Genomic DNA, 22,806 nt, shown 5'->3' with positions numbered 1-22,806 from the left:
ACACAAGGTTTTAGTAGGCACAATGGCTTGGGGAATGTTTTTTTGCAGCTTAAGTGTGGACATGATGTAAAGAACTTCTTTTGTTTGAGCCTGATGTAAACTATTTCCTTTTGTTTGAGCCTGATGCTTAACAACTTTATTTGATCTAGTTCTTGCTCTGGAAGAAAGTGTTTCCACTCTATCAACCCCTTGTCACTCAGCATATGGATATGTTGTATTCCTGTCAGTTATCTTTCCTCCAGCCTCACTAGTCTTAAACCTATTCACTAACTCTGTTTGTTTTCAGGTAAAAAAAAAAGTTCATCACTTTCCACCCTAAGCTTTAGGTGCAAGGACTCTGTAGGACTAAATAGCTCACAGATGTTCATCCAAATGACTTTTTAATTACTTGGACAGGATTCTGAGACTACTTCAGCACTTAATGTTGCAGTCGTCGACCATCAGCTCTCGTGTAACAACTAATCTGGCAGCTTTGTGCATGTAAATTCCTCTTACCAAGGTTTAAAACTGCTTAAAGTTAAGTAAATTAACAAATATGTTAAAGCATTTAAGAGAGAAATGCTTTTTTTCGTAAGCCACAGATTTGTTTCTGCAGTTTTTGTTTTGTTTTGTTTTAACAAGCAGGCTGAGAGAGCTGGGGCTGTTCAGCCTGGCGAAGAGAAGGCTCCAGGGAGACCTCCTTGCAGCCTTTCAACACTTAAAGTGGGCTTATAAAAAGTATGTAGAGGGACCCTTTACTTGGGTAGATAATGATAGGACAAGGGGGAATGGTCTTAAACTAAAAGAGGATAAATTATACTAGACATTAGGAGAAAATTCTTCCCTGTAAGGGTAGTGAGGCACTGGACCAGGTTGCCCAGGGAAGCTGTGGATGCCCCATCCCTGGAGGTGTTGACCAGGCTGGATGAGGCCCTGGGCAACCTGATCTAGTGGGTGGCACCCCTGCCCATGGCAGGGGGCTGGAATTAAATATCTTTAAGGTTCCTTCCAACCCAAACCATTCTATGATTATTTTACTTGAATGTATGAATTTTTTTTCTCTATCCACCACAACTAAACTGCTATCTCCTAACCTACAAACTGGCCGATTGACTTTAACTCCATGCCAAGCACAACCACACCCAAGTACACCTACGTATAACTTTGCTGTGTGTACTAAGTAAATAAGTACCTATTTTAGTTAAATAAATTATGGATTGTAACTAAACATTTATTTAAAACATGAATGACTCAGCGGAGAGCAAAACAAGCTATTCTATGGCATACAAGTAAGAACAATAAGCAATTTAGCAGGTCCTCTAGCAGTATTTTGTTAACAATGAAAGTATATCTGTTCTATATGAGTATGGTGGGAAAGTGGAAAAAACAAAACACATTAATTTCTTAAATTAGACTAGCTCCAAATCTTTTCAAGAAGCTTTCTTATGTCACACGCTTGTGCAACTTGGTGGAAAAAGTAACTGCAAATCCAAGTCTTTGTGACCAAGATATATTTGGATAAAAGCAACAGCCCGACGCATACAAATGAATAATTCCTACATCACATTAAAGGCTTGACAGAGAATATCACTTAAAATAATACCACTCTCAACTTGGAAGACAAAAATGTGCAACCCTACAAATCTGAGGATGAATTCATATCGCTCAAAACCACTTCCAGTTTACAGACAGAAAATCTGCTCAGAAGCTTTGGGCTGTCTTTAATTTTGGTGCTTCACACCAATGACTACCAATGAGTTCTTCACAGTTCATATAATCTCAATGTCTTAGCAACAAGCTCTCAGGGAAAAAATAGTACATGAACACCCCCAGCCCCAACAGAGCAGCCTTGCTACATTTGGGATACAGAAGTGTCTAGTGGCTTGATTTCCAAGTCTTGCCAGTAAGAGACACAAGAACAAAATACCAAATGAATCTAAATTTCCTGTTTTGAGAGAATTGATTTAGGGGGAAAAAAAGACAGATAGATTCAATTTTAGCATCTCCAGCATCCTTTTTGTGAAATTTTCATGGCTAAACAAAAGAAACATGGTATAGCTGCAACTGGTATAAAATTGATTTGCAGTTCATCGAAGGGTGAGGTCAGGACCTTCATCACTGGAGGTCTGCCTAATCTGTTTTGAAAATATGCATCAGGAAGAACATGACTTTGGGTTTTCTTGTTTGCTTGTTTGTTCCGAGTAAGTTACCTGAATCTCCTTTACCCCAGTTTTACATGATTAACTGATCTTTGAGATTGACTGTGAACTAATGGATATTGAATGGAGTGGCAAGGAACTCCTCCAACATCAACACTGTTGCTATTAAACAACTTCATTAAGCTTGGTAATATAACATAGATTAAATTTAAATAAACAGCGGATTAACCTATGCTAGAAAGTTCATCTATTAATGGCAGGTGGCAGCAGAGAATTAAATTTAAAGGTAGATCAGAAGCAGCCCTATGCTGCACTAGGAAGACTGAGCTCAAGGAGTATATACAAGTTTTGACTACTAAATTAGAAAGGAAATAAGTATAGCTGTATAGAGTCCATGAAACAACAATAAGAATAGAATGCTTGCAGAACACCACCACACTAAAAGGTTATGACAAGCGGGTCTGCTTTCTTTCAAAAAAGATTGGATGGAGTAACTATTGTATTCTCTTACAAATAGTTCCTTGTGTTAATTTTTTTTCCATGTCTAGAGAGGATAGAACAAAGCTTTGGCTGATAGCAAGGAAAAAAAAACAAAACCCAACAACTTGACCTCATGACTATTGTCCCAGCTCTTTAACTGCTCTGTTCTGACAGGTTGGATGCAAGCCCCCATCAAAAAAGGGCAATACAGAAATCTTCCCATGAAGCAATCAAAACCGTCTAGGTTCCTACTTTCCAAAATTTCCTGCTGGAAAGGCAGCAATAATGCTGGTAAAATAACGTTTTTTGGAATAGCCTACGGTATCTGAATTCCTTCTTTAATAAAAGCTGATATCTGTTAATAGACCTTCTTCCTTCTACCACGATGAAGTTAAAAGTGAGTACTAAGCTGAAGTAGAAATTACAGCATTTATCTTTGGAATCACACATTTAAACATTTTAAAGAAAATATTGCTACTGACACATACAAAGCTGTATATCTACTGAAATTTGTGTGGTTAAACAGCTTCCATCTAAAAGACTGAGATGCAAATCAAATGGTATACTAAAAATCAAGTTGGAACGCTATTATTATTCCAGAACAACCTCTGTATTTCTGCAAGATTCATCAGAATCATAATTAATACTTGAAGATTTCATCAACTTCACCTGCTCCTATCCAACAGCAAGCCCAGACCAACTTATCATATTCTGAAGAACTACTGGTGGCCAAATTTTTCATGGGAACAGGGTACAGAATCTCATAAAAATCATTTTCTTACAGCTTGCTTCCCTTCACACCACTTTTATATTAATCATCCCTTGAGATATTTTTTTTTTTTTAAAAAGGGAATATGTTGGGGCCAATTAGTAGTTAATAGTCCTTGATTCAGAGATTACAGTTTAAACAAGACAGCTCATTTCTTCATGTCTAGCAAATAAAAAACAACCCACGGTCTGTGACATCAAGTTTCTTTGCTGTTTTCAAGAGAAGGACAGAAAGAAGGAAGGATAAGTGCTGCCTGCTGAGATTTCTTCTGTCCCTGCTCACAGTTTTCATTACTTTCGTCTTCCCTGGCTCTCCTCCAGCATCCCCACTCCTGAAGCCTCCATGGCTTGGGACAGAGAGGTGCTTCAGGATGCTGCCAGCCCTGGAGAAAGGCAGGACCTTTGGGAGCCTGAGGAATCCATTCAGGTGGCTTGAGTTGAACGCTATTGTTCCTCCTGTAAGTGCTGGAATATCATGCAATGAATATTCCTATTTGCTATAGTTGCTTCTGCCCCTAATTTGTTGTCAGTAATTCCCCTGTTTAATCCACCTTGGGAACACAAAAAGCTCAGCTCAGAAATCCAGGCATAACTCAAAATTGGCCAATTCTGGGCAGTAATCCATGAAGAGTTAAATCCTGAAGTACTGCCAATTGTTAAAATTAAAGCTATCTTCAAGTAATATCCGGAGTGCTGTCACTTCTCAAAAAAAAATGATATCCACCCACAGGACAGCCAAATGTACCAACTGAATTTAAAAGGGCTGTTACACCATTCAGCGACTATCAAGTGTGCAAGCTGATCTTTGAAAGCAACAGACTTGTAGAAGAGGGGGCACACACTTCAGAGGCTCATCAAGCCCAAGAACACATCCTCCCCTGATTCACATCAACATACATAATACCTCCAAGATGGGCCAAAGCTCATGACTTCTGCAATGACAGCTTTCAGCAGTCAGCATTTCATTTTCAAAACAAAATATTCAACTCAGACAAAAACTGGGAATACAGCACCTGCAAAATTTTTCCCAGATGGACCTCTGAAATCCCTTACTGCTCTGGTTGTACTTCCAATATTTCTTTTAACAACAGGAGCTGAAGCCAAGGCTAACACACTGCTCTCTGCTTTCCTGATCCTTACAGCTGCTGTTACGTGCTTGCTGTTGCACTGAAAACACACACATCAAAATGGGCAGGGGATTCTAACAAGGGTGAATCTGTTTCTCACACTTCATCTGTGACAATGTCACATGCTCACGTCTAAGCAGCAAACTGCACAGGTTTGTAAAATGATGACTCCTACATCCATTCCTGAAAGTAAACGAGAACAAATCTACAAGCTTGTGCTGTCCTCCTATTCATGAGCTGAAATCTGTTAACAAATCAAATTATTTACTTGGAAATATCTACCCAATTAAAGCAAAAGAATTACATTTATATCTGCATCAAAAATAAGAACCAGGTAATTATAAGAAAGGAGTACGTATGCATAAAGAACACTTGGCGTACTATCCATCAGCTCACACTATACAGATCTATTCGGAAGGCACTAAATACATCAGACACCCAAGACAACGCTTACATGTTTCTGTGTTCCAGAACAGTGCCTACAAGCAAAGCACAGCCAGAGGTCAGTCCTGCTGTACAAAGGCTGACTTGTCTGTGTGGCGCTGATCAAATCTCAGCTCTGCTTCAACCATTCTGCAGAGATGGCTCTTTTGGGACCAGCTGAGTTCCAAGAGCACATGGCTACAATAGCAGCTTTGTACCAAACTTAATGTCAAGAAGACCCAGGAGATCCATGAAAGGACTCTCCTTCATATTTGGGCAGATCCAGACAGAGTCCCAGACACTTACTGCTTTCCCTGTTGTTCTTGAGAAACCATTTGCTATCATGCTGCCAAAGCCTTCAAATGATCCAGCCACAGAACAGTCCCAAGCTGCAGCCAGTCACTCTCCACTTGCTGTTGCCTTAGCCAGCACTCAGCAATTCCTTCTTGTTCACTGTTACTTTGTCTATAGCTTTTAAATATCACTCATTACTGCAATAACTATGAGACATTGAGAAGAAAAAGAAGCTTTGCTTGCAATGATGATTAGACTGTATGCAGAGTATCTCCTGTCCTGCTTAACATGCATCTCAATGTAAAGCCAATTAAACAGGGAATGATTTGTGCAACAGGAGCGAAGAATATAAAATAACATAGAGTGCAAGGAATAAGCACCAAAAAGCAGCAAAACTGTACCTTAAGCCATAAACATTAAGTTGCAATTGAGAAAACAGAAAATAACAGCCAACATGACATAATACACACATGAAAAATGCACCCATAGATACATACACAGTCACAAGCTTCAAGTGAAGAACTACTAAAATTGCTTGGAATATTTCTATTAAAACATCAATTTAATACATTGTGGAAAAAGACAGCATTGATTACTGTATATGGAAGTAAGAACAAAAAGGATCATCACATTAGAATTACAGAAATCCATGCTGCTCCTTTAACTCCCGTCTTAAAAAAAAAAAAAAAAAAAAGAAAAGACACAGTCAAAATAGAATACAGAGAGACAAGGGGTGATGAGGACAATAAAATGATTCCTCAAAATAATCTAATAAAAGATTAGGAGTCTTCAGCAAGGGGACCGATACAGAAGAGAAACAACTGAAAGAATAAAACTGTCAATTAAGAAAGTGTGAATAATCAGCCCCTGCTCACTTCTCCATAAACCAAGAGCAATGGCATCAAATCAAAACCAAGGAAAGTTTTAAAACCTCTACCCACAAATTCAGAGCAAGCATTTTTTTTTCTACATGGAGCATGTTGCAGCACCTGTACTGGAGGATGGTATGGACAACATGGACAACAGAAGTACTGTGGAGGTGCAAACAGGACTGCACAAACTGGCAGAGCACAAGGGCCATCACCTGACAGTGAACGCACCTCTGCACTTCTGCCTGCTGCAGTTAAGGATGGCAAACCAGAGGAAATTGATCATTGTATACTTTCCTTTTTTCCCTCCCCTTATATTTTCCTGAACATTTTTTCCTAAGCAGACAGCATGATGAACTAAAAGTAATTCTGAGCAATATACTCATTACTCAAATAAAAGGAAAACAAACTATAATACTAGTCTTTTAGGATTATACTTTATCCCATGTTTTTCAAATATATGAACAATGTATTTCAATATCGTTCAATGTACTAAGCAGTATTTCATTAGCAATACATTTTTTCTCATGGTAAAATTAATTAGCATAAGAAGAGACTGTAATTAAAACAGCTTGCGACCATCCCATGACCCCAACAGAGCTGGAATGGGAATTAATTTCCTGTTAGATTCATGACAGCAAATAATCTCTGCATCTGATAAAGGTAGTTAGATATTCATCTCCAATAAATCCCATGCCTCCCACATACTGTTCTGCTATTTCCTTTCTCCAGCAGCCCTTTCTGCAGCTGTTCTTTATAATTAGAAGGAAGATGTTGATGTGCAGAAGCCTTACTCCTGTTTGGAAAAAGGACAGGTCTAACAGGACGAGAATTGCGTGCTCTTTCACCAAAGCTGTTATGGAACAAGTTCAGCATGGATTTTAACATGGCAGCGTGCTCAGCTGAAAAGGCTTGACATTTTGTGTTGGAAACACATGACTAAACGTCCCATTGCAGTAACTACTCTGCACGCAATCAAACTCTGTATTATAAAGCTAAGCTTTATAAGTATATATACATTATACCCCGAATTAGAACCAAAATCCTGTCAACTGCAGCATTTACACAAATACTGCTTGGTTAAATTGCAGATCATTTCATCTTTTACCACAAAAAAAAAAAAAAAAAAGTATCTTTGGACAAAGAAAGCCATGTGCCTCTACTGCTATTGTCTCAACTCATTTCAAAGATTTCAATCTCATTTGCAGAGTGACAAGCAGCATACACAATCAGACTACAGCAGTCCCGGACAGCAGACACTCTCCAGACAACTAAAAAAAAGCTATCTGATAAGAACGATGTTTCTCCTTCCTCCAGAATTAAGATAAATGTAGGAACACTGGCGCAGCACTAAGCCCACGCTAGCAGGCCTAGCCGACTGAGGCAAATACATCACACTCCTGACATAAAGCAAGCATCTCCGCGCAGCAGAGCGTTATTGAAATGTCAGTGACAGAGGAAAAACCAGCAATTAACCCAAGAATGTTGGAGGAACACAAAGGAAAAACTTCGTACATATTTAATGTGTAACTCCCAAGACTTTGCCCCCACAGCTGTGCAGCTGGCTGTGAGCTGGGCTGTAAAGGATATACATCTTACTCTACAGGGGGCTGAAAAGGGGCCAAAGGAAATAGAGGACTTGTGAAAGAAAATAAAGTGAGCCTCACCATGCTGAGCGCTCAGGCTAGCTTTCTGTAGCTTATCTGTGAGAGACGTTCTCTGGCAGCCCGTCTGCACCAGCACAGAACAGGACGCTCACAGACACATTTTCCCAGGGTCTGCACAATCACAAGTGGTACTGCTGGAGTTCAGCTCGTTTCTGTGGCAAGAGGCTTGCAGCATCCTGCTCAGGCACGTACACGGGCCCAAAAGTCGTCTGCTGAGCAAACAGTCGTCTTCCGCTTTCTACAAGGGGAATTTCCCAGTTCCCAGGAAGGCTTCTAAAGCAAACTTGCCTTCATTTCAACCTTTCACAATATATGCACCTAAGCTATCAGAAGCCCAAAGAAAACGCAGTTTAGTCTGCTAAATTCACACTGATGCTAAATTTAATAGGGCTCATTGTACTCATTCATCTCAAACCCATTTTGCCAATAGCTTATTTCTCCAAGCTTCATCTAGAGGTGCATCCTTAGTTTACTTCTATAACTGCAATGAAAGCTATTGTCTGTAAAACTACTACTTACGCCAATTAACCACAGCTATTAAGAAATGTCTTTTTAAGGAAAATAGCATTAACGAAGTGTACATCAAATATGAGCATATAAGCTTTTTTTCCTTAAACAGTTTTTAAATGCAGCTCAGCTCACAGCAATCTCCAGTTTTCCTATCCTTCTTAAAAACAGGACAGAGAATTACATACCACTGATGACACTCAGCACTTTCATCCCATTTCTGAAAGGCAATCTCCAGCTCTTCTTTCCCTGCAAGTGGTCAGAGGTAAGAAATTCAGCCACTTTCAGTCCTAGCCTCCTCTAAGGAGGGAGGGACCTCACATGGAGCAGGGGCAGAGTGATGGTGAAGGACAGTCAAGTGACAAAGTGGTATGGACCAACCACAACCCTTTTCCCCTGCACTGCCCGGGGGGACCAGGTAGAAAAGGATGGGGGGAAAGTGTTTTTAGTTTGCTTTTAACTCTTACTGCTCTAGACTCTTAGTGATAGGCAATAAATTATTCTTCCTCATGATGAGTTTGGTTTGCCCATTTCAGTAAATGGTAAGTGATCTCCCTGTCCTTATTTCAACCTGTAAGGTTTTTTTTTTGTCATCACATTTTCTCCCCCTGTTCTGTTGAGGAGGGGGAGTGAGAGAACAACATGGCAGAGCTTAGCTTGCTACTGGTGTGAAACCACCACATCCATATATAATTTCACACCCTTGCAGTGATATGGAGCATCCAATATCACTCAAAGAGATCATGTGAATTTTAAGCACAGTAGCAAATTTTCTTGACCTGTCAACATGATTTCACCCTATTTGGAAGTACATTCATCTGTAACAAAAAGTATCTTCCCTAACGTGTCAAGAGAAGTTAACAAAGTTTGCAATGGTTTTGTTCTGATTCATTCCACAGCCTTAGATCTAGAATTTGCCTCACTTCCCTTCTTTCCTCTAAGAACCTGCAGACTCAAAAAAATGAGAATTAAGCACCTATTAAAGGCAAAAAGAACTATCCAAATAGAAGGTAAATTTCACATTTTAAATGGCTACAGTGGTTTCCAGAAAATAATTATATTACTTATAATATTAAAAAGTATATTTAGTTATTTGGATAATAAACAGGATAGAGATGTTTTAGAATAGAATCTTTTGTCACACATCTTTAATAAAATAAATATGATAATTTGTTTTGTTCTGACCCACCTACAAACTTGCCAAAAAATCAAATTCAAGATAGTAAAGGAGAATGAAATGAAACGAAACTGATTTCACTAACTAAACAGACGCATTTAGTTTTTTTAAGTACCTGCACATGTCAGCAACACAAGAAAAAACAAATGGAATAAAGCAAAAACTTATCTTACTATCACACAGGATATATTTAAGATAGGTTTGAGAAACAAACTTGTACATTTTTAAGTAGCTTTTGGTCCTCTTATGCTGCCTTTCAGAATGCATACCACCAACCACCACAGTACAACCACATAATGCCCCCACACAGTCTGCAGTGCAGGGTTTGTAAGTGTAGCATCAGGTTTAAACACCCCCTTCTCCTTTCCATGAACACACAATTCCTTACCATCAGATGCATATGTTTTCTTCTCATCCGTGTCTTCTGTGATTTCATACATATCACTATATGCTCGGGCCAGGCGCCAAAGAAAGTCTCTCTGGTCCGCATACTGCAGTAAAAACATAAACGAGATGCACCAACTATGTAAAACATCCATTCTGCCATTGATAGAACAAGAGGGAAAAATCAAGAGAGGGCAGATACTACAAGTTGCACAGACGTTTCTGAAACCTTAAAAGGTCCAAGTCTACAAGAACTGAAGCAGAACCTCAAAAGAGGAAATTGAGTGGCTGAATTTATAAGCTTACAATGTTACACTTCTGGTACTAATCTAGTGACTGCTGCCCTCTAACAAGGCCTCCCTCCACTTCAGAGGTTATACTGGGGTCATTTTTTTGGCAGTCTCCACTAACCTGAAAACACTGGAGGAAGAAAACAACAACAACAACAAAAAAACAACAACCCCAAACCTCACCACTTCATTAAAATCAGAAATTGAATGTTATTATTCACGTTTCAGTCAGCACTCAGTTTCAATTCCTGGGTCATTCTTGAACCAGAGGTGCACTAGTAAAACTGGAGCAGTTATATTCTAACAAATGCAAGCTTTTTTTTTTTTTTAAAAAAAAAAGTAAACTTAAAAACACAACCATCTAATCTGGTTTATTTTGCAATGGTGCTGTAAATATAAAAAAAGTGGGAGATCACAATAAAGAAGCATACAAAAGTATTTCAGAAACTGACAACTCTGCCATTTCTTCCCAATTGGAAGGAAAAAACTCCCTTGGAATTAGAAATGATCAAGTCATCTTTTATATCTTTCCCTCTGTAACTCATGGAAACACAGGAGTAGTACAGGCTTTGCTTTTTAAAACCTAAAAAGTTGTCTTTAATGGCTATGTAGTTCTCAGATAAATGCTAACAGAGGGTGATGGTACAACTGCAGCAAAGGCAGTCCTGAATTAGCCACTGTAGATCACAACAGCAGCAATGCTGCATTCAGCAAGGCACATTTCAAGGCTGGGTGCATCACTGTGCACGGCCAGAGATAAAAGCTAGCTCCCTGTGACAGCTGGAGTAGAACAGACCTGTGCTACATTCTCTCACCTCAGCTGCAGCACCAACATAAACTGAATCAGGATAGTTTTGTATCACATGTATGATACAGTGACATATCCAGGTTATCAAAACACTAGCTGAGTTTATTGTATAGACATCCCGCTGTTACTTTGCATTTGTGCGGTGCTCACTCAGGGAAAGTGATGACACGATGTAGTGGAGCTCCAGGACAGATAGGGACTGGGAACTGGCTGCTGCTGTAGCCTGAACCGTTTTGGTCTTCAGCCAGCTCCTAGGCTGCTCCTGAGAAAGAGGGCAGCTGAAAAGGGGCCCAGTTGTTGTATAGAACCTGGATCCCACTAAGAAATGCAATTTCCTCTTTCCCAGCTACTTAGCTAAAAACACAAATCACTGCTGGAAGATATAAGAAGGCAACCTTTACCGCCAGTTTATTATTCAGAAGCAGCTGGAATCCCTCTCTCTTCTCTTGCTCATGTCCATTATGCAAGCGGTCAGCCTGCTGTAGTAGCTGACCCAGTCCTTCCTCCAGCAAGGAATCTAAGATTAAAGGTGTTTCATCCTCGTTGACAAGATCCAGGGAATCCCGGCGCACTGTTCTCACTGTTTCACAGCTCACTTCGTCCTCCCCTTCTTCACTCTCTCTCTCAGACTCCCGGTCATAGTCAGACTCCGCATTGGCTGTGGTGTACCTTTCAGGAAAAAAAAAAAAGAAAAAAAAAAAAAAAGGAAAATTAGTCTGAGGAGATGCTGGGCTATGACATATATGGTACACAAAAAACAACTCTTCCTAACAGAGTAATGTATCTCAGTTTATCTCAGAGAATGCTGTGTGATACAAGCCTTTCAAATGACACACCATTCATTATTTCTCATGTAACATATACAACCACAAAAGGTTGAAGAAAGAAAGGAAGCCCCTGAAAAGTTAAGTAGAGCCCAGTCACAAGGTCCATATCTTGTCCACATACTTTAAAAGCTTCCCTTAGGCCTTTTAACTGTAAGAATTAAACACTAAGAAGAGAGCTAGAACAATTTAGTTAAATGCATGAATTGTAAAAGAAAATTTCAACAAAAGATCCAACACGCTCATCCACGTAGAAAATATAATTTGAGATTTTTAACCTGTTCCAGGAAATTCAGACATAATAGCTGTTTTGGCAATACCTAATACCTCCATTATATTGTTTGAGTGCTAAACACAAAACAGCTTGTTCCCACTGAAAAGGTACAAAACAGGAGGGGAGCAATCCAAACTATTTGGCTTGAGCAAAAGTCAAGCAAGGAGATGGCAGATGAGCCAAAGAAGGGCACCCCATGAACAAAAACCTAGGCAGTGATTAGCTGCTAAATTAGTCAAAAGAAACAGGATAAAGCTTAGATCAAAACTGCTGAAAATGGCTAAAATTCAGCTCCCCCACATCATACACAGGCACCTAAGTTGCAAATTTAAAGCAGCATAATATAATTGTGGTACAGTACCTACTTACAGAATGAGTGTGAGGGCATAGTTTCAAACAACTTGAAGAAGATTTCTTGACCTATTTGACCCCCTCACATTCTTCTGTGAGTGCTTAACTGGAAGGAGCAGCCCAAGTTAGCCAGGAATTTAAGAATTTGTACTTTTATATTCGGATTTCATTAGTTTATCTGTGTAGAAGGCAACCTTCCTGAAGCAGTAAGCTTCAAATCCCATAAATGTTTAATTCTAGATGATATTTGTTGCTGTTTCCTAATTAACCTGTGCCCAAGTTAAATGCTGAACTTCTAAAAGTTAGAATTAAAAGCTGTCACAGCCTGGGAGTATTCGGTAACTTTAGCTGTATTCCCTTTTGTCCTGGCCACACTGTTCTCCAAGGCAGAATCCATCACTCTGCATGTGAAGCTAGCTGCCTTTGTCTGGAGATACAGATATGTGACTAGTGTGCGTATCTAAAGAAAGCAGTTACACTAATTTGGCCACAGACAGATAACAAAGTACATTTGGCTATCAAAACTTCAGTTTTCTAAGAACCACCAATTATGCTCAAGCATTTCCCTTTCTGGTAGAAGGCAAATAGCCTCATTCACCACAGGCTGCAACTATAAATTTTAAAAAGTACCATTTTGTAGTTTAAAAAATATACAAATAAGACAAGAAGTAAAGTAACAGTCATCTGGCATCCCTGCACAATGTGGAAACCAAACACAAGGTGATGTGCTGAAGGTTTTTCATTAAATTCCGCACTGCCTACTTACAACATGGTGGTAGGTGACACTGGCATGGCTCTCATTCAGATCGAGCTAAAAGCTTAATTTCATGGTATTTTCCCACGGTTAATGATATTATTAGTTCCTTAGACTATGTCATTTTCAGTACTTAAACAAAACTCCTCAAATTTCCTCTGTGGCCGAGATTTAGCCCAATTCATTATTTCCCATCCTAACCCACTAAGCAGCATGGCTGTGGGCTCCACTGCGGTGATATTGTTTCACTGCAACATTTCACTGGTGGCTGCAAAGATTTCAGTACTTAAACCACTTTCCACGCTGAAGGATCCTGAAACACAGTAAGGCCTTTAAAAACAAGCAGCAACAGGTGGCTCCTATACACTCCTTTCTTCACCACAAAAATGTGTTTTCTCCAAGACAGCTCATAAAAGATGCTGCCAGCTTAAAAAGAGATGTAATGCTGTATATAATTTCATAAACTCAAGAGTTTTTAGAAAGATTAAGGGATTTAGATATTACCAGCCTATTTTCCCAAGTTTATGATGATGGAAAGTCCTTAAATGCTTTGGTATGTTGAGGCCTCTGGCTAGCACACATCCCGACAGAAAATGAAAACACACTATCTGGAACTGAAAAGCACATGGAAGGAGGTGAAGAAGCCCGAAAGACCAAAGCAGTGCCAAAGCAATATACAGAAATTAAGTTCTGTAACAGCCCAAGACCCCCAGGCTCCTGAAAGCTTGTGGAGATTTTTGTCAATTGTATGTGAAATCGGAGAAGATGTGGTTTATATGTGGTTTATATGTGGTTTATATGGTCCATGTGGTTTATAAAATAAAGCTGAAATGTGACTTTTTTTCACCCCCTGAATTTCATTAAAAGCATGCAATTGCCAGAAATGAATATACAGCTGAAACGTATCTAAGGATAGTCTTATTCTTCCTCCCAGCGGCTGCTAAAAAGCTCAAATATTCTTCTTCCAAAAAGTGCATTTTCTACCCTGATTTTCTACAATACAATATAGTATTTACATCTCTAGAAGAAAACACTGCATGCCAAAGGCAGCTGGTCCTGAACAGACTAACCTTACACTTATTTATGTAGGACAAATACCACAGTGACAAGATACACCATTCATATATCCTATACATACATATATTTATATTTACCTCAAACGAGAGCTGCTTATCCATTAGTTCTTCACTCCAGTCATTAAAACTTCTTATAGATTTTAAATAAAAAGTAAAAAATCCCCTAACCATGAGAAGGTTCCTGATAAAGTAACAAGGTTTTAGAGTAAAATATGCCCCCACTCCACACTTCACTTGAGGTCCTCCAAGAAGAGTCTGAGCAAACCTTAGGATCCGTCCTGGCCTCTATCGTGACTTAAAAATTTCTAATGATCAGATGCCACTTGGGGCTGGTATCTGTTGAAAAATATCACCCTTTTCAATATGCTTTATAAAATATCTGTTGGCAACCTGATGATTAAACACATCTGTTGTTATCTGGATGGCACAGGTCCTGCCTTCAACTATATATATATACAGACAAACATATATATATATATAAAATTTATTATGTAGCCTTCTGACACATTACACCACCGTGACTCACTTACTCCCAAATTTTGCTTTCATATGAACACACACTTCAGACGAATGAAGCAGTTCTATCACCTGAATGACACCATATCAGCTCTTTCCTGCCTCACCAATTCCAGTTACTGAGACTGAACACTAAAACGACCTATTTGGAAGTAAGAAAGCCTGCTTTCCCACAGATCTGTGTCCTTTGTTCTAGGAGGCTGCTCCAGTAATTGCAGCTTTGTGTCCTGATTACAAACCCATGTTGCAAAGTGTCAGTGTGCACCAGCTGACTGGTCATTACGCCACTACCAAACAGCACCTTTCGTCCCAATTCTGCCTCTCTTTCTCTTTGTGCCTTAATTAACTTCTCTCTTTAAATTGTATTTCATGTCAACTTCATTGGGAAAATGTTTAGTGCCAGCACTGCGTGTTTTAGAAAATGTCTACATACTTCAAAAGCTGTAAAATTCATCTGATTAAGGCACAGTAGCCTTTCATCAGAAAGGCAGAAGTCTGGCACATGTATGCAGCAGACCTCTTCCTTTAATATCACAATACTTGCATTTATACTGGATTCTTTGTGTGTGTTCTTCAATTATACTGTAGTTTTCACCTGGTTTTAGATTAGAAGAACCTAAGCAACAAAAGTGATCACTGATACACACTGAGAAAAATTCACAAGAAATACCCGAGCCAACGACACGTTAGTTAACGGGAGTATATTTAGATTTCTCAAGTTTTCCAGACATTCTAAAATGTATTATGTATGGAAATTTTATTTGTAGCCTGATAAATCTCTCACTTGATTTTCAGGCTGGGGTCCTAATACCCTTCTTCCTGCAAGGTTTCCTAATCAAATGTTTGTGGTTTTTTTTTGTTTTTTTTTTTTAAGTCTCTCCTACCACCTCCCTAAAAGTCAAGCTTGAAATCACAGCACTTATTTCTGGCAAAAGCTCCTGATCACCCATCATACATTAAGAATGAATTCCTGAAACTCCCAACTCCCACTAACAAACACCTTCTGAGGTTTTATCATGTGTGTGTGTTTGCTTCAAATTGTGCCGTGTCATTCAGATTCTCAGGGAGCTGTATCTGCCTTCAGCAATCACTATCAAAGTGTAATAAAAAAAATCTATATTCCAAAGTTATGATCCAGACCAACTGGAGCATTGCTGATTTCCCTATAGTACACTGTTAACTTTCCTACCAAGCTGCGTACAGTAGCAAAGACATGTCCCGTGCTGATAACCACCACTGGAAGGCTTCAGTTTTCTTTTTAAGGAGCAGTCTTTATCATTGGGGCCTCAGAGGGAAATAACTTTCCCTTACATAATACATCAGGTGGACTTATTGCAATAAAAGCAAATAAAACCAGGATGACAGCCAGCCAGCAGGGAAAAGAAAACAAACCTTTTCTTTGCATGACACTGCTCATAAGTAAGTAATTGGGCACCAAAGTCTATAAAAGCTGCCTCAGACATGGTGTTCTGCTTACCCGCCTTCGCTTTCTCCATCATCTGTGGTAGCTGCTCCCGAGTTGGCTGTGAAATAAATTGAACTGGACCCCGTGGAATCACTTCTTTCCCTATGGAACGGGAAACGCCTTCGGCGTGTCACTCTCTGCGTTTCTTCCAGATGGCACCTGTAAGAAAGGCAAAAAGAGAAACAAAACCCACTTGATGGTGAGATTCTGCTTCCGTATGCTACCTCTCTCTAGCAGATTCTATCCAATGTGCTCTATACCCCAAAAAATTCACAAGGTGACTTGCTCTTGCTTACACAAACATCTTGCTACCATCAGTACCATGGTATTCTACTCTTAAAGCAAGTCTGACCACAGCAATACATATGCAAAAGGATAATCATATCACATGCCTTCCTCTGATTTCCTCAGTGAACAAAGGCAGAGGAATCCTGAAGCCCCTTGCAGAACCTAAGACCTCTTATTATGTATCATATGTCACCTACAGTTGGCAGCACTTAATGACAAAACAGCAGTAACAAGAGACAAAGATTTACAAAACAAATAACCTTCCTAGTCTAGAATATGTCCTAAGCAAGTGTCAATACTTACTATTCCAGAAGAAAAAAAATGCAAACTTGGCTAAATATACATTTTTACATATTTTTATATTAATCTCACTGGAGGCCAAGACGCCAGTGGAAACTAAGGAGACTTTTTTTCCACTTTTTCATTCTGCACTTAACATACACTTAATTAATCATGGCTGTTTTCCTGTGCTATGGAGTACAAAAGCACAACGATAGGAAAAGATGAGGAAGGAGAAGGGTCGATACTCACCTGACTTCACCAACGATTTCTCCAGCTAAGTGCTGCAGGCTGTTTCGTAGCTCCTCCACTTCTTTCCTTAGCTCTGCAATGTTTCTCAACATGAAGTCCAGGCGGTCGAGAACATCCACCTGTTCATCCTGTGTCAGCAGAGGTGTGTACACAACACCATCTCCTGCCTCTACAGGAACTGGCATTTTGGACAGGGCTTAAAAAAAATGAGAAAAAGTTCATTAGATGCAAATGGAAAGGGATTTCTCGTAGGAAATCTCAGTTCAGCTTTGTTTTCAGAAAATGGAGGATATAAGAGTTAATCTTGAGTACTGCCTCCTGACCTGGCCTAGGGTTTTGGGTTCTTCCACTGGTTTACCACTCCCCTCTCTGACACCAGCACATAGCCACACCTAACAGTTGTGCAACACTAATCCAGGTGAATAAAGCTCTTTTAACTACACTTCCCTAGATATCCCCTTGTGAAAAATCTAGAAAAAGAGCAAAATCTATGCTGAACATCACTAGGACCACTGCAGAAAAGCAAATTGCTGTTTTTAAGAAGTCCTGACTGCAAATTAATTCAATTTCTGTTCTGCATACTTCTGTATCAACATTACATGTGAAAACTAGTCTACTTTTCTTTTGAATTGCAATCAGCTCTGGAGGCCACCAGCCAGGAGAACAACCAGCCTACAAGGTAACACGTGGCAATGAACAAGGGCAGTACAGCTAACTGTGGACAGACTATTCTGTCCCCAGTGTTAAACAAATGTTAAATAAAAATTATGTTAAATATCTTAAATAACAAATAAAAACGAACAACGATACAAGCCAAACCAAACCAACTAACCAAAAAAAAACAACACCCAAGCCACAACTCTATTCTTATTCAGGAAAACGAAACAGAAACCCAAAGAGCAGACAACGGGCTTCAAATTGCAGCTGTCATCAACACACGTCATCGGCATGGGCCAACCTACAACATTTACCAGTTTGCCTGATCTTTTAAGTCTTCTGGTAGATACAGTGAGATCACCCAGCCCATACAAACAAATGAACATTTGTGAATTTTAATTCGTTACCTCCTCACAGGACTGTTTACAAGTCCGTCCGTCCGTCCCCCCCAACACAGAAGCAGTGACAGGTCTTTAGGTAACCCAGCCAAGGCATTCAGGTGAGAGCACTCTTTTTTTTCCTTTTTTTCTTGTTTTTTGGTCTTTTTTTTTGTTGGCTGCAGAGCTACGGGAGCACCTGTCCGTGGCCAGTCCCCCCCTGCCAAGCCCTGCTCCTTTTAAAACCCGAGCGATGCCACAAACAGACGCAGCCTCGTTTTCTACCCCTGCAGCTTTGCCCAAGCTTGGGAAAACAAAACAAAACAAAACAAAACAAAACAAACAAACAAAAAGGAATTAAAGAAAAAAGAAGAAAAAACCTGCCCCCACGTGCGTTAACCCCGCGCTCCCCGCGCCGGTCCCTACCCTGGCTCCGCCGCCCCACGGCCTCCGCGCAGCCCGGGCCGAGCCCGCCGGGCCGAGCCCGATCCCGGTCCTGATCCCGATCCCGGTCCTGATCCCGATCCCGATTCGGATCCCGCTCCGGATCCCGGCCGTCTCCCGTGCGGCGCCGCCGGAGCAGGCCGAGGCCGAGGCCCAGCCCCAGCCCCAGCCCCGCGGCGCCCAGCGCCAGCCCCAGCCCCAGCGACGGGCGGCCGGGCCCGGGCCGCGCCATGGCTGCGGGGGGACGGGGCGGGCCGGGCCGGGAGGACCCGGGGGGACCGGGGGGAACGGGGCCGGGCCGCGCTGTGGCGTCAGGAGGCGTCAGAGCCCCGCGCCTCGGCCGGAGGGAGGGGCTCGGCAGGGGCTGGGCCTGTGCGAGGGTGCGTGTGAGTGTCTATGTGTACATGTGTGTATGTGCACATGTACCTGTAGCAATACCTGTACCTACACTTGTACCTGCACCTGTACGTGCACCTACAGCAACACCTGTACCTACACCAACACCTGTGTTGATACCTACACCTACCCCATACACCTGTACGTACACTTGTACCTATACCTAAACCTGCACGTGTATCTGTACACCTAAACCTAAACCTACACCTACACCTAAACCTACACCTAAACCTACACCTGCACCTATAGCTGAGCATACACCTAAACCTACACCTAAACCTAAACCTACACTTGCACCTACACCTAAACCTAAACCTAAACCTACACCTAAACCTATAGCTGCACCACACTGCCCCAGTTCCTACAACTACACCACCACAATCCCTACACCACCACAATCACAGCAACACCACCACAAACCCTACAGCCACAGCACAGCCTCGCCAACAACCGTGGTGCCACCAGCACCCAACGAAACCCTTGTGCCAGGGACCTGCCCCATCCCTTTCTCACTGATACAGATATTTCGGGCAATGACTACAGGAGCACCTTCCAGCGGGCACGGAGATGGAAGGCTGAATTTCTTCGTGCGGTTATTACATATAACCCAGGGCAGCACAAATTCATGGTCCTGCGGATATTAAAGATATTATCAGAGTAACACCGTGCTGCAGCCTGCTGTTCCTGTTCGTCTCGTGTCACACTTTAATGAAAGTAATAAAAACAAGGTTTTGTGAAAGAAATAATTTCCGGAAATAATAGCTCCTGCTTGAGCCCCGTTACTCTTTCCCTTTAACCCCTCATGATTCAGCAGAAAAAAAAATTGGGCTGGTCAGGTGGAGTGTTGTAAAGACCTGATATCCCCACTGGATTTCATTTTCTTTCTTTTTCTTTTGGTTTTCATAAGCTCCTTTGGGTTTATCACCGTAACAGGTTCAGCTGCTCACATAATATCCTACAGCCTGCCTTCCCAGTCATTACCTTTTTGCCCTGAAACGTGCCAGTCCTGCAAACAACCCCAAAATTGCGCTGGTGTTTTTGTCATTGTCATGAAATCCTTCTGAAACAAAGAGATTGCTGCTGAAGGTAAAGCAGTAATAATGTCCTTTCCCATTTCCCCACAAATCCTTTTGCTGGGGCCAGAGGGAGGGCATAAATCCTAAATCATCAGTGAAGCTGCTGACACTACCAGACCCACCATGTAGGTTACTGGAATACAGTGGGGCTCTGGGGAAATGAACATGCATGTAGACTGATTTAAGTTCTTTTTACTTTCTAAATGCTTTACTTTTCCTAAAATAACCTTGTAATTTGGTTTTACAGAGACACTTTGGGTCTGTTTGCTAACAGATCTCCAGCAGATGTGCCAGACAGGATGCTGACGCTGTGACCAGTGACAAATGGCCTCGCATCTGACACACAAACCAGAGCTTAGCACGAAGCACAGATGACTTTCAGAGGCATTTTATCCTTATCTCTCTGGGGGAGGAAGTCTATTTCTCCCACATGACATCAAAATGTGGAGTGAGAATCACCAGCTCCTCATAAAAACACACAGCATCATCACTTGGAGCAGGATCAAAGCCAACAGGTTGCAAGGACCCAGTGCTGTGGATGAACAACTTGCTTGGTAATTAGGAAGCAATTCTTCATTACTAAAAGGCAGTGGAATTATTTTCATACACCTCAAGTTTTCATTAAGCGTGGTGTTCCTGGAATAGCAAATCTTTTGATGTAATGAGTGCTCCTCATCCCCAGAGCAGAGGGGCTCGCAGGTCACTTGGACCATCAGCTCTGGGTCTGGAATTGTGGCCTGAAGGCTGGTGGAGGGCTCTGGGAGCACTCTGCAGTGTGACATCTCTCAAAACCTCACTCTTTGCTGGCTGAAGGCTGGACAGCTTCCAGGAGTCTGAAATGGTTATTTTAGAGAGCAAACCATTCATAGGACTTGCCATGATACAGAGGGTGTAAAGAACCACTGGCTTTTGGTTGAGATCGCAGTATTTTAGTTGGAGATGGACTCTGCCTAAGGCAAGGAAGATATTAATGATAAAATTAATGGCAAAATCATGAGCTCCAGGCTTTTGCGTTTTAATTTCTCTATCCCACAGTAAATGCAGTGAATCTGTGGGCTGGTTATATTTTATAGAATTGTAGAGTGGTTTGGGCTGGAAGGGACCTTCAAGACCAGCTGGTTCCAACCCCCTGCCATGGGCAGGGACACCTCCAACCAGACCAGGTTGCCCAAAGCCCCATCCAGCCTGGCCTTGAACACCTCCAGGGATGGGGCAGCCACAGCTCCTCTGGGCAGCCTGTGCCAGTGCCTCACCACCCTCTGAGTGAAGGATTTCTTCCTAATGCCTTAACTAAAGCTCCCCTCTTTCAGTCTTGGGAGCTGCAAAAAGAAGGGAGTGTTACCAGAAAAAGCCACTGATGTCAGATGGGGAAAAGCAGAGCTCTTCATGTGCTACTGTTGTAACAGTGCGATGATCTATGGCAGAGCCAAGTGACCTTTTGCTTTCTTTTCCACAAATTATTGCTGCCCATGTCCAACCACGACTTTAAGTAGACAGGTCGGAGCCAGCGCCAAGGGGCGATAATTGCTTTCTGATGATGGATGGTACCGCTGGGCTGTACTGCACTGCATTTTATGGCTTGCTCTCACGCCACTGCCATGCAGAGTGCTTGGGCTGCCTCCCAGATTTCGGTATCTCAACAGGAAATTCAATACCAAAATATTGTGTGCAGGCTCTGTTTTTCTTTTTCCTCTCTTTTATTCCCTGCCTCCCCCCAAGAAAGAACCTTGTAAGAGCCAAAGCAGGCAGCGAGAGCAAGCGCCTGGCAGCACGCCACTCTGCAAGAGCCCTGGATGATTTTTTTTCCTTCTTTTTTTTTTCTCTTTAATTTGCAGAGAGATGCAAGGGTCTGGATTTCACCTCTGGGCTTCTTCCCATGGCCAGTGGGATGGGAACACACTCACAGCAGAGATCACCTGGTCTGGGTCACCGGGTGGTAGATTTGGGTGCTCCTGTGGGAAGCAAACACAACCGAGTTGAAGTTAGCAGGAGAAAGCACTTCCTTTTCATTCACTGGGTAATGGTGGCAAAATTATGCCTCAGCTTCTCATGTTAGAAGCCAAACACATGTTTACACCAGAAAATAAGTGTTAGGAACAAACATTTGGCCTGTTCTGACACTAGGGAATTTGGGAAGACCGTTCTGGGCATGCAGGTGATCTGAAGGAGCAGGGGTTTAACCTATGGGGTGAGGTATCGACATACAGCTCAAAACGAATACATCAGGATATTTGGGGCACACTTTAGGAATATGACAACATCAACGTCCATTAGTTTGTTTTGTTGTTTCTTTGTTTTTGTCATGCCCAAACCAACAGGCATGATAGGAACAGCAAAAATTGTCTCTGAGTATTCCCTTTAGACTAGTGAGCAGAAATGTGTATTTTTCTCTCTCGATCCCTGCCGGAGTTAATCAGTAACCCGTGGCAGCGCAGATAAACTGGCCCCAGGTCAGGCAGGAAGGACACGATGTGCCACAGCCTGAGCTCGGCCACATGGGAACATCCTTCTGCCTTCTCCTGAAGCCTTATTTCTGAAGATCAGTAAGAAAAGTAGGAGCTGATTATAGTTGCTGATGAGGTGCATGGAAAGATTTCTGTGCAAGTTTTGAGGTTATAGAAATATTTGTTATTTGCGGAAATGTTCATTGTTTTACTTGTAGCTAGAGCAGGTGTTGAGGAAGGAATTCCTCCATCAGCTCCCACATAGGAAGCACTGATGCTCTGGACTTGAGATATGAGCTGCCCCTGAAATTTTGAAGGCATTTAAACCATCACATTTCCAGATAAAAGCTGCAGGGTCCCGGGCTCACTCCTGCCTGGTTCCTGGTCCTCTGTCTCCCCGT

The 22,806-nt window shown here is 41.5% G+C and overlaps 1 protein-coding gene across 1 annotated transcript in view; it reads right to left on the bottom strand.

Moving 5' to 3' along the window:
- RMDN3 (regulator of microtubule dynamics 3) overlaps window positions 1-18,721 on the bottom strand; it is a 40,052-nt gene extending 21,331 nt beyond the window's left edge. The window contains exons 1-6 of the mRNA XM_032187720.1: window positions 18,472-18,721; window positions 17,012-17,207; window positions 16,205-16,351; window positions 11,334-11,601; window positions 9,839-9,941; window positions 8,462-8,522 (exon numbers count right to left, since the gene is read on the bottom strand). Of these exons, the coding sequence (XP_032043611.1) occupies window positions 8,462-8,522; window positions 9,839-9,941; window positions 11,334-11,601; window positions 16,205-16,351; window positions 17,012-17,207; window positions 18,472-18,721 (1,025 nt within the window). The remainder of the gene's footprint in view (window positions 1-8,461; window positions 8,523-9,838; window positions 9,942-11,333; window positions 11,602-16,204; window positions 16,352-17,011; window positions 17,208-18,471) is intronic.
- Between the last annotated feature and the right edge of the window lie 4,085 nt (window positions 18,722-22,806).

The sequence above is a fragment of the Aythya fuligula genome, chromosome 5, assembly GCF_009819795.1.
Source record: "Aythya fuligula isolate bAytFul2 chromosome 5, bAytFul2.pri, whole genome shotgun sequence".
Lineage (NCBI taxonomy): Eukaryota > Metazoa > Chordata > Aves > Anseriformes > Anatidae > Aythya > Aythya fuligula.
The sequence above is the reverse complement of the archived record's forward strand: the minus strand, read 5'-3'. Positions and strand labels throughout refer to the sequence as shown.